Genomic DNA, 12,483 nt, shown 5'->3' on the forward strand with positions numbered 1-12,483 from the left:
GACTGTAACATGGGCTGGGGAGAGGAGACAACTGACATAGATGAGAGTCGGGGCTGGCTCCTAAGAGAGGAAATACCTAAGCTAAGCTTTAAACATTAACTAAGAGTTAGAAGATGGGTAGCAGAGGTGATTATAGTTATCACCAGCCTGGAACCTTTTTTGTTTTTGCAGTACGCAGGCCTCTCACTGCTGTGGCCTCTCCCATTGCGGAGCACAGGCTCCGGACGCGCAGGCTCAGCGCCCATGGCTCACGGGCCCAGCCGCTCCGCGGCATGTGGGATCTTCCTGGACCGGGGCACGAACCCGTGTCCCCTGCATCGGCAGGCAGACTCTTAACCACTGCGCCACCAGGGAAGCCCCAGCCGGGAACTTTTCACCTTCATTTTTTCTAACCACTGTAGATGTTGTTATAGACCCTTTCAGAATCCCAAAGGAAGAGTCTGCTTTGTGACAGCAGTAAGAGAACATACTGAGGTCAGGATAATCCTCAACTTGTGACTCCCTGAGAATGAGAAAGAGCAGAAGCTACTCACAGGCCAACACTTCACCTGCGGGGCTGCCTTTTTATTACCTGAAGCCAATTCTACTCAGTCCCATTGTCCGTGGCGGCAGCAAACAACATCTGCTTTCCTTCATTAATGCAGAATCTATAAGCTTGTTTAGGAAGAAAGATAGGGAAGGAAGTAGAAATGGGAGAGGAGAGACAAGGGGAAGCTGTAGCTTCTGTACGTCCATCTATCGATCGTTTGCTAAGCAAAAATGAAGACCATGCATTTTCTAGATACAGTGACTTCTGTTGAAAGCACGGGCTGTCCAGCGTCTAGACTAAAATCCAGATTATTCAGAGTAGAATGTATAAACAACATATGCATTCATCAGCACACAGCAATTTAGGAAGATTAGAATGAAGTATACTCTGATTTCTCCTACTCTAAAACTCGAGTTTTTTTATAATATTAATGGGTTAAAATGAACTATTTTGAATTTGTATGTACGCCTGGTTTCTACCACCTCCTACTTCCCAGATTTTCTGCTTAAATAAGGTTTGTGGCTAATTTAAGAAGAGACTGGCTGCCCCATATCTAATGGCCACAAATGTTCCTTAGTTTTTCCAGGAGATTAAAACAACACAGAATTATTAATAAATAATTAGGGGGATGCCTCAGGCTTGTGGGCAACCCCTAGCCATACTCTCACCTGGTACCATTTGGCCAAGGTTACGTGAGGGTTCAGTGCTGTGTCAGATACCCTATTGTACATTTCTTAGAGGAACTTCTCTCTGAGTTTATGCCTGTTGCCTAAAGGTGGACAAGGTTTATTCAAATGGAAACATATCAAGTAAGACTTTTACTGGAAACGCCAGAAGTATGAGCCATGGGCACCTACCTAGGCAGGGTTTCAAGGCCTTTGGTAAGACCTAAAGCCCTGCTTGTGGCCAGAATCTAATGAAACTGAGCTAATGTAAGCCTACAGTGCAGTAAATGAAGATTCATCTTCAAGTCATAACTAATCTCTGCAGTCTCTTTAACATGGATTTATTGTAAATGTCTGTTTCCTGCAAGTGGGAAGGATGAAAACTGACAAGAGAGTTGTGACTCCTTTCCAGGCTAAGCCACTGTCTGAATTTAGGTGACCATCTCTGGGAGTCAGTGTTGTTTTTACAGGCAATTTAATTAACGTTCCAAGAGCCACTCAGAGTCAGGTTACAGGCTCTCTGTGAGGTTTATCTCACCTTATTAATTAAGAAACCTGTCAGCACTTGTCGTGTTTTCCTGTTCAGGACCATGCAGATATAGAATGGAAATTTGCTCGGACCAAGCTTTGGATGAGTTATTTTGAAGAAGGAGGTACCCTGCCTACTCCCTTCAATGTCATCCCAAGCCCCAAGTCTCTCTGGTACCTGATCAAATGGATATGGACACACCTGTGCAAGAAAAAGATGAGAAGAAAGCCAGAAAGTTTTGGAACAATAGGGGTAAGGACACAGCATGTTGGTATTACTGTTTGTTTGGTTTTTTTTTAAATGTGTGCTTGAGTATGTTTGTATTCCTTATTGAATACATTTGCATTTTATTCTTTTTGTTCTCACTGGGTGCATCCGGTGCACATTTATTGCACAGCTACTGTGTCTAAGAAACTGCCTGCTTAACCATGGTTAACTATGGTTTCACAAACCCATTTCCTCCACTGAGGGCGGTCACTGTTATTTTAACAGGAACCACACTGTACATACGCCTCTCCAAACCCACTAGTCAAGGCTTGGAGAACTAGTACATTCTCTCTTAGAACCTTAATTTCTAGCTCTATTCAGAATTATAACCTCAGGTTACCTGTGGCATGACTGACTCATCGTCTGTTTCTGTCTCTGGATTGTAAGGGAAAGGATCTGTTTCAGATACCTCACATTCTTAGCGCCTAACCTAGGCCCCCGCACAGAGCGGAGAATGCTTGATAAAAATTTCTCAATTCAGTGACTGAACAAATATTATAACTTGAAAATGCTGTTCCATATTCAGGTGCAGTGATTTCAGAATATGTTCAATTGTTCAACATTTTGCTTCTAACTCCCAGTTATACTAAATGCCGAGAAGTTGTGTTTGTAAAAACTATTAGGACTGTTCAGAGCCATGCCCCTGTTATACTGGAAGATTATACTTCCCTGGGACATTTCTTTCATATTGGAAAGCAAGAGTTCAAACAACTCCAACAGAAAAGGCATGGATTTAAGGCTTTGCTCCAGCCAAACCACTGACCTGTCATTCTTCATTTCTTTCTCACTCAATTTCCTAATTTTCAAAGTTCTCATGTTTTAGAAATTAATACCCTAACATTCATTAGTCACTTGGACCTTCTCAGAGAAATTGCTTTGGAAGTATTCTAATATGCCTTTATATTAGAATCAGGTAATATCAGTTATTTAATTAAAATTAATTATTTTTAATTTTATTTAACTTAGTTTATGACTGTTAGTTATGCCCTTAGTGATTCTTCTTTTTCATTAATTTCATTGCCCACCAGGCACTGTTATCAGCATCAGATGGGGCTTTCTCTCCTGAAAGTGGCATTGATTGTCCTGTCATCTCTGTAACAATTCTAATTCTAAAGAGAAATTGACTGGCAAGGGAGTATAGCAAACAGTGTGGTTAGGAGAGGCAGTTATATTCTTTCCTAGAAACCGTCACTCCATGAACTTGGAAATTGGGTGTCTATCCGATCTTAGAAATGGAAGTCAGATTATGGTGAAGCCTTACCTTGCAATCCTCATACTAATTTATAGAGTTTATCACTGACCTTACAGAAAAATTATTGTACTCCAAGTGTCTTATTTTCCTCTTAAAAAATAAGTTCAATTTATTAAAAAAATATGTTCATAAAATAAATATAATGATTTGGGTTTAATAAGCAATTACTGTACATTTTCCACATGCCAGGAGCTGAGCTAGGAATTAGAGGTGGGAGGAGATATACGAAGGCATGGTTTCCATCCTTGAGGGTATTGTTTTTAACGTGGGGGACACAGATATGAGAACATCTTACTATAATACATGTTACATGACATATTTAACATTACCGTATAGTTATAGGCAAGAGGCCATGAGAACGGTGTGAGAATTAATTCATGTTTTCCTTGAGATAAACGGGAAAAGATGCAGAGATGCTGAACTCTGGCTTACTCCCTTCCATATCACAATATACTTCTCCTTTCTCTCATCTTATTCTTAAATTCATAAGAAATTTATTTTATCAATCCTTGAAGAGATATTAATTATTAGCACTATCTTATTATGCTTTCTCTCATAGGAGTATTTCAATTGAAAAAGAGTTTCTGGGCACCCAGATAAAAGCCACACGCAAAAGCAATTTGTCTTTAATATTTTAATTTTAGGCAATAGCAGAAGGAATCTTGGGTTTTAAGATGCCATGGAACTTGTAAAAAAAATATAGGGCCCTGCTCTAATATTTTAAGAGCGCCATCTGTGCTGCCACTAAAATAATGGAGGACCACTCTAAGAATTTGACTTCCAACTCTCTCTCCCGTCCCCCAGAATCCTCCCACTGTTGACATATTTTTAGGAGTATATTACCATCATTTCTTACATGCAAAGAGGAGCTTAACATTGACTTGGGCTTTCCTATGAAAACAGTAATTCAAAGGGTAAATGGTATAACTTAAAGAGCTTTCTTTTCTATACATTCCTGGTCAGAAAAACAAGTTTCTTTTTAATGTCTCTGTCTCTAAATTTGAATATTTTGATCCAAGCTGGTGCACAGAAAGGTAATTCACAATTAATTGTGACCTCAAATCACTCCTTCTTCCCTAGCCATATAAATTTTACTAACCTTTGGTAATGGATATTTTTATGCTTTGGGAATTTATGACAAACTAAATCAATATTGTGAGTCACCTCTCTCTTCTCCATTCTCTTCCTACTCTCAATCCTGCCTCTTCCCTGCCAAGTGGAGGCTTGGGTGAAGCACCAATCTAATCAAACTCAGTGCTGTACATTTACCTTGTACCTAGACTGCATTTCCAGAATGAGAAGGACATATTGTGGTATGCATACCCTTACTTGAGTTTTATACATTTAGGTTTTAGATGGAAATAAATAGTATGTATTATTTGCAAAGAAAAATGTAAGATAAATAAAAAGTAAATTAAGAAGAAGTTTGTAATATTAATGGAGGAGTTAAATGAGAAAATAATTCCAAACGTGAGTGCTGTGAATTCATTTCAATTTGGTGAATCGACCTGATAGTTCATCATGTAGGCAGATGAAGACAAGGAGATAGACACACATCCATTAACTGAAAGGTGACTTTGAAGCACCACTGGCAGTCACTTTGTATAACGAAGGCACGGCTTAGAAGATGCCATGACACTTCAAAGGGACCTTAGAAATCATTTAGCTCAACTATTTCCTTTAAAAAAGAGCTTGTTTACCTTGTGCAGTGTTTTAGGTGACAGAGCTGGGAAAAAACTCGGGTCTTTTGTTTCCCCATCCCATGTGCGTTTCATTGCCCTCTCTTGTTTCCCTGAAAACTCAGATGACCTTGCCACGACACCCTCCATGTTGTGTGTCCACCTTCTGATTTTTCTCAACAGCTTTTGCAGATTCCACCACTGTTTTCCGCTGCCTCTTAGATTCCTGTATCCCAAAGCCTTTGTTTGTTTAACAGGCTGGCCGACCTTCTGCCTCATTCCAACTTGCTTCACATTTGTGAAGAAGAAAATTAAAGCTGACCTGGAGGTAGAGTTTATACCTTCTTGGGGGCATTTTCTCTAAACCTTCCCACTTGTGCTTCACATACTCTTGTCACCAGCACCTGCCTGAATGTTACCCTGTTGATCCCTCCCTGCAAAGCTGAAGCCAGTGCTCTCAGGGTTACTGATTGGCCACAGTCTGGGAGCCCAACATTGGTGATCTTATCTTGTGATTTATGGATAATAACTGATACAACTAGCTCTGAAAACTCATTAACTTTTTTTTTTTAAACCTTGGACTTCCTTTTATGGGTGACTGGGAATTCCAGGTAAATTAAGTTTTCCTTTGGAATGCTTTATGGGAGAAGGCAGAAATGAAGCAGAAATGCTTTATTGAACAATATTTTTATTGCCGGAGCAAGCCCATGATGGAGAGATGCCTTGTTTCTGCGAAATCATGAAAATCCCACCAAAGAGGCAGCATATTGAAAGTACAATCATAAAATAAGCAACATTTTATAGCCTTCTGGTTTTTTATATTACTTGTAGAATTTAAACACATGTTATCAGCAAATACTCTTCTCAGTATTAAAACAGTCGTTCTCAAACTTTAGTGTGTCTTACAATCATCAGGAATTTCCATTTTAACAAGCACTTCCAGCCTGTAACTTTAATTAGAAATTCCTGTTAAAAAAAAGCATTGGTATCTAGCTCAGCTTTTTAAACTAAAAGCCAATGTTTGTACTTGTTGTCCAAGAGGTCTAGATAATTTAAAGTAAAAAGATGTTAATGCAATAAGATCCTGCCAGTGTTTAATTAATATGAATCATTTTTAATGCCATAGACCAGGTTTCCAAATAGAATGCTAAAGTTAATGGGCAATATACTGAACCAAAACACTACCAGGTCTTTTAACAAAATCATAAAAAAATGGTTTTAACCTCTAGTTTTATGTTTTCCACTTTCTTGTTTTCTCTGGAGCACACAGTGAGGGGAACACGAAACACCATCTCTATTAGGGCCCCTTAGCATCACTCAACCCTGGGGTCACAGATGGGATACTCATGCCTGACCAGTTGCCACAGAAATACATTCAGTTAAGTCACTGCAAGAGAACTAGGAGCAGTGAATGGATTAACATCACCTATCAATACTAAAGAAAAAATGCTAAGAGTACTTGCCTTTCAGACTTCATGTTTTATAATTATCAAAATGTGTCTTTTCATAGGCCTACCAACAAATCTTACAGATATGACTGTGTCCATCCATGGGTACCTCTCAATCCCTAATTTATTGCTGTAAGATTTGCTGATGGAACTTTCAATTAAATTTTCTTTCCTAAGTGGGAATCTAGAGGAACAAATTTCTTCTTGCTATTTCCAGAGTGAGATCCTGAATACTTGCTTTGACAAGGCAACCTTCAGCTTCTTATATCATTTATTTTTATATGCTTAGAAAGTATGTTTATAGAGAACAATATGTATAGATTCATCTATAAATGAGCCAAACTACAATCTTTACAGAGGGATCACATCCTGAAATGGCCCCTTGCCTTTTTACTTGTTTTTTTAAAAAGAAGAGCACAGCAAGCTGCCCCCTTTCAAGGATTCACTGAGCAAAGCAGAGAATAAAAGGCATAATTCATGGGCTTAAAATCAGTGATAGACCAAAACCAGAGTGGAAATGAGAGAAAACGGCACTGACAATTGACTGCAGGGAACGAGCTACATGGAGTAAGCCTGACATTCCGCATATTGGACCCCGGGAAAATGAGAGATAAAGAGTGACAAAATGTCACCATGGATTCCCCAGAGCCCTTTCTTTCATAGCTGCAAAACCCTTCCTGCTCTAAAGCAACCTGACACTTCTATTGAAATGAGAGGTTACCTCTGGGCAGCAAGGCTTCTCACTAGTTGGTCGTTTCCTTTATCATTAGTTCTGTGATCCAAATACTGCCATTGTCTTGTCCTAACAAAGCAGGAGGAACCTGCAAAGAGAGAGATCTGCTAATGTGGTGGGCAGGTGTGCCCTGGGCACCTGCGTTCAAAGCCACCCTGCCAAAGAACCGAGCCAGACTTCCGATGTAATTCGTGGAGAAAACTGCCATCTTAAAGTGCACATCTTCCTCCAAAATATTTTTCCTAGACATCAAGTTAGGGAAGGAAGGTCCCTGATCAGTCACGTGGCTCATTTTTCTTAAACATAACAGAAAATCAACCCAAGTTATTTCAGAAAAAGCTGCCAAACGCAATTCCACAAATTTCTCAGTAACGCTGTAAACATGAACTCATCCACAGGAAAGTCCTTATTCCTAACCCAGGCCTATCATGCTATAATTCTACCTCGTTCGTTACTGTTTAGTAAAAACAGAGAACCCCTAGTCATTGCAGATCACTTATCAATTGAAGTTTAACATGTGAATGGCTTGAAAAAATTAAATACCTCTTACCCACTTAGGTATTTTTTAATGAACTGTCCGTCATTATATTACTTTTATAAACACACATTGGTCCATTCTGTTCTTAGTCACTTCCAGTGAGAGTTATAAGATGTAATGCTTTCCCTTATGAGAGTAAATCCTTTCGAAGTGCAGCTGATCTTTACCCAACAAAGAGGTGTTGTTGGTGGCAGCTCTATGATAAATATTTAACGATGTCACCGGTTGCCAAAAATGATCATTGTTTATGGCAAAGAGTGCATATATTACGGATTGAATTGTGTCTCCCCCATAAAGATACTTTGAACTCAAAATCCCCAGCACCTCAGAATATGACCTTATTTGGAAACAGGGTCTTTGCAGATGTGATTTGTTAAGATGAGCTCCTACTGGAGGAGAGACCTCATAAGGACATGAACATTTGAAGACCTGGAAACACAGGAAGCACGTCATGTGGTGATGGAGTAGATACTGGAATTGTGCAGGCATAAACCAAGGAGCATCAGAGATTAAGATACCACTAGAAGCTAGGAAGAGAAAAGGCAGGATTCTACTGTGAGTCTCGGAGGGAACATGGAACTGCCAACATCTTGATTCGAGACTTCTGCCTCCAGAAGTGTGAGATAATAAATTTCTGTTGTTTTAAGCCACGCACTTTGTGGTACTTTGCATGGTAGCCCTAGGAAACTAGTACAACATATGCCATGCATTTTGTGGTTAATTTTTATTCAAATAAATGAGGATCCAGTCTGGAAAGGATGCTGACCCACAAACTAAGATGTGTTGGGAGAAAGAGGCAAAGTCATAGGATGCAAAACAGATGTTCTTATATGTCTCTTAGTGTCTACTTGATCAAAAAAGCAAGGAGTAAAGAGTAAATTCTAGCCTGGGATTCTAGGACTGGCACTGCCTTTAGAACATTGTAGTATTTTTGTTACTCACTCAACTGTGGGGACCTTGGTTTCCTTGCTTATAAATGAGGCAATGAGACTGGACCAGCTCTTCCGTTCTAATAAGTAACATGTCTGTTCTTAATGCCTACACGTCAGTCGTCATGTATTGATATTTGAAACCCGATCTTGTGTTCCTTGACCTTTGGTAGATTCTGAGAATTTAGATAATTAAATTAATTTTAGTATTAGCCTAAGAAAGCTAATTTAAAATGAAAGGAATATTTTATGCATTCCTAATAGATATATTCACAATTTATCAAAGATCTTATTGTTCATGATGGTTTCCCTTTAGCAATGCCAAGAAATGTGGATTTGTGATTGTATCCACTCTCGTACCTATGCATATAATCCTCAAATCTTTTTCTTTAGTCCTAACCTTCCCCCAAAATACAAAATAAACAGTGGCATCTCCACCTTAACGTCCTTTGTCAGCATGTCCCAAATTGAATTCTTTATTATTTTTCTAATAGCACCAACATCTCAGCAGCCAGGCTAGAAATCTTAGTCATGCTCCCACCCCAGCAGCAGGCCTCCAGCTCTGTTTCCCCTCAACATTCCCTGTCCCCCTGGGACTCTTACTGTCCCCTCCTTTCCATTCAGAACCCATAGAATGTACAACACAAAGAGTGAACATAATGTAACTATGGACTTTGGGTGATAGTGATGTGTCATTGTAGGTTCATCAGTTGTAACAAATGCATCACTCTGGTTGGGGATGTCGATAGTGGGGGAAGCTAAGAGTGTGTGGCGACAGGGGTTTAAGGGAAATTTCTGTACCATCCCCTACAATTCGCCGTGAATCTTGCATTGCTCTAAAAAATAATAAAGTCTTAATAAAACAAAAATAACTGCCTACAGAATTTGTGTTATATCTATCCATATTTACCAGGACCATCCCTTCACCCTATCACTTAAATATGAATTTCTTATTTACAAATCTCTGTTGCCTAGGCTAACGCGTCCAACTCTCTAGCTAAAGAAAATGTTCTTCTCAAGCATAAAATGCCATGCAAATCACTCAAAGATAATTACCCCTAAGTACATTCTTTTACTTTTCCAGAGGCAATCCCAATATGTGTTAAACTATCCACAGGTTTTGTGATTCAAGAATATTTTTTTAAAACATATTTTTAGGTATGTTAAATCATAATAATAATCACAAAGGGAAAAAATGGAGAAAGGACAGGAACTAACATTAGTTAGTAATAGAAGCCTTAAATCTCTTATCTCATTTAATCTTCAAAATCATTCAGTGAGTTTATCTTTACCTTGCAAAATAAAAAATGTGGAAGGGAGAGGGTCTCAGAGATAAATTCCTCATTCAGGCTTAGTCACCTTCAATCCCAGGTGGTCTTAACATCACATCACATTACCTCCCTGAAAGTAAGAAAAAAGCCACAGTTAGCCCTGATAGTAATGGTCAATAAGCATTGGTGAATTCATTGCATTCATTTTTGCTTTCAGTACTCAGAAGATGGTTAACTGCATCCATTCTTATTTTCTTCCTAGGATAGCGAAGTTCGGTTGGCTGATATAATCTCGCAATACTGAAAACTGTTTTGTAGTATGACCATCTAGTTGTGGAAACAAATTGGTTGTCAAAAACAATTAACTATATCAACTTAGCCTTAAACCTGGGCTATGGATATTGAATAAACTTTTACTGTTATCATAGTAAACTTTTTCTATGTTCTTTCCTTCTGGCAGACTATTTTGCTTAAAAAAATTTTTTTCCTAGAAAAATAAACCTGGAATTAGTTTTTAAAGTGTGATCTTTGATCTTTTTATATTTGCATTACAATTTTAAAGTTCGTGTATGAGTAAGGTTCTACTGAAGGGAAGACAGTTTGTGCTCATTTTAATACTAAAATGCATCATGATAATTTTCACTTATTACTCATAATTTTCTGATTTTGTCATCCCTAGTTTTAGTTTTGCATTAAGGAAATTTAAAGTTAACTCATGATTTCAAACTGCTCTCTGCTGACTAGTTTTTATTGGCTTTTTACAGATTAAACTAGCAAAATGCTATAGAACCCCAAGATAATAAAAATTGAGTCGACTAAATTCTATATTAAATTCAGAGTTTCTATTTACTTAAACCATGGAATACGATCTCCTGTACAATACTTACACTGAGAGTGCTGAAGAAGTTAGCGTACAGATTGCTTTTGTATTTGTGTTCACTTAAAAAAAAGGGAAGGAGACCTGGAAGGCTTGTTTCCTTCCAGAAGTGCTTTTGTCTCGGGTTTCAGCTGATCTGTGTCTAAACAGGAGTCACATACCTCCATCTTGTGGCCCAGTCATAAAATTCCCATGCTCTATTTCTTTCAAGATGTTCTAGTTTTGTATGAAGTTTCAAATTTCCCAGTCTTTTAATTAATACCATAATCATTTGAAAATTTGTTTCTTAAGATTCATGTAATACTGAATGGTATTCCAATCATTAGTGGCCTTTAGAAAGTTAAGCATGGTCTCATCTGTTTCTAAAAGTCACTAATAGTCATGAAACACAAATCCATTCTCATGGCCAGTGAAAAGGCCAATTTCCTCTATTGCCCTAAAGAGAAAAAAAGAGTTTCTTTTGAATTGTTTGATTTTTTTGTCTAATATCATTTCACAGTGATGTATGCACAGCCCTTTTCAAAATTCCATTTTAACAGCCTATGATTATTTAGTAAAGAACAAGATCAAAAGACTTAATTAAACCCAAGATATGTTATCTCTTTTTTTTTTTTTTTTTTTTTTTTTTTCGCGGGCCTCTCACTGTTGTGGCCTCTCCCGTTGCGGAGCACAGGCTCCGGACGCACAGGCTCAGCGCCCATGGCTCACGGGCCCAGCCGCTCCGCGGCATGTGGGATCCTTCCGGACCGGGGCACGAACCCCTATCCCCTGCATCGGCAGGCGGACTCTCAACCACTGCGCCACCAGGGAAGCCCGATATGTTATCTCTTCTGCTTTCTCACAATTTACCAAATTCATTCCCTTGTAACAGAAGTATTTTTATTTTACATTACTTTGGCTAGTTTTCTTCCTTAAGAATCAATACTGATATTTATTCGACATGCATAAAATTGGGATTATGATAGCTTTTTTTCTAGTATCTTTAGAATACTAGTGAAATCTGCAAATATATCATTTGTCATTTATTATTTAACTCAATTTATAATGGACATTTTCTAGTCCTTAAACATCTTTCTCCATTTTACACTCCATAATCATTGCTCTCTGCTAACACCAGCTCTGCTCCCAAACCGTTCTGATCTCTTCAAAATGATAGCTCAGAGTCACATTTGTTTTTTTTAAAATCTAATGAACCCTATCTTTGATCAGAACCTTTTATTTTATTTTGTTAAATTCAACCATCTAATTAAAACAGCAATCTCCTCTTAATGTACATCTGCTTGAAATTAAGTGTTGGGGAGTTCACTAACAGTGTTTCTGATTACATGTTTTATATCATGGTTAAATTCTTAATGTTGCTATTGATGAAGATCTTCATATTGTTATAATGCTAGATTTTTACCCATCAAATCATTATTTTTATTTGACATTTATTTTGTATTTGATATGTCCCATCTGCGTCTCTTAGGATCATTTAAAATGATTTGGGATACATACTAAGTATGATTACTTAATTCTTCCTCACTTATATTAAATGAACAATCTTGCCATCATCATTAACTTATTCTATATGTTAAATGCCATAGGAATTATAACCTTGCCCTTTGTTGTTTTGGTTCATTCATTCTTTTGATTCATATGAAGCACTCTCTCTAGCTATTTATTGTCTGTTGTCCAGTAAAATTCCCACTTTGCAGAAATGAGGGAAATAATATTCTTGATTAAAAGAACCAGGCATTATTTTACAGAATGGTACAATATCACTA

At 38.0% G+C, this 12,483-nt stretch overlaps 1 protein-coding gene and 1 long non-coding RNA gene across 4 annotated transcripts in view; one reads left to right on the top strand and one right to left on the bottom strand.

Annotated features, from left to right (window-relative positions):
* TRPC4 (transient receptor potential cation channel subfamily C member 4) overlaps positions 1–12,483 on the top strand; it is a 159,003-nt gene that overhangs the window by 143,694 nt on the left and 2,826 nt on the right. For all 3 annotated transcript variants that reach the window (XM_027116464.1, XM_027116463.1, XM_027116465.1), the window contains one exon: positions 1,781–1,975. In XM_027116464.1, the coding sequence (XP_026972265.1) occupies positions 1,781–1,975 (195 nt within the window). The remainder of the gene's footprint in view (positions 1–1,780; positions 1,976–12,483) is intronic.
* Positions 1–12,483, bottom strand: part of LOC113625683 (uncharacterized) — a 529,756-nt gene that overhangs the window by 52,136 nt on the left and 465,137 nt on the right. The window contains exon 9 of the long non-coding RNA XR_003434794.1: positions 9,862–9,970. This is a non-coding gene — a long non-coding RNA (uncharacterized LOC113625683). The remainder of the gene's footprint in view (positions 1–9,861; positions 9,971–12,483) is intronic.

The sequence above is a fragment of the Aethalodelphis obliquidens genome, unplaced genomic scaffold (assembly GCF_003676395.1).
Source record: "Aethalodelphis obliquidens isolate GAN/ISIS:26980383/991018 unplaced genomic scaffold, ASM367639v1 scaffold16, whole genome shotgun sequence".
Lineage (NCBI taxonomy): Eukaryota > Metazoa > Chordata > Mammalia > Artiodactyla > Delphinidae > Aethalodelphis > Aethalodelphis obliquidens.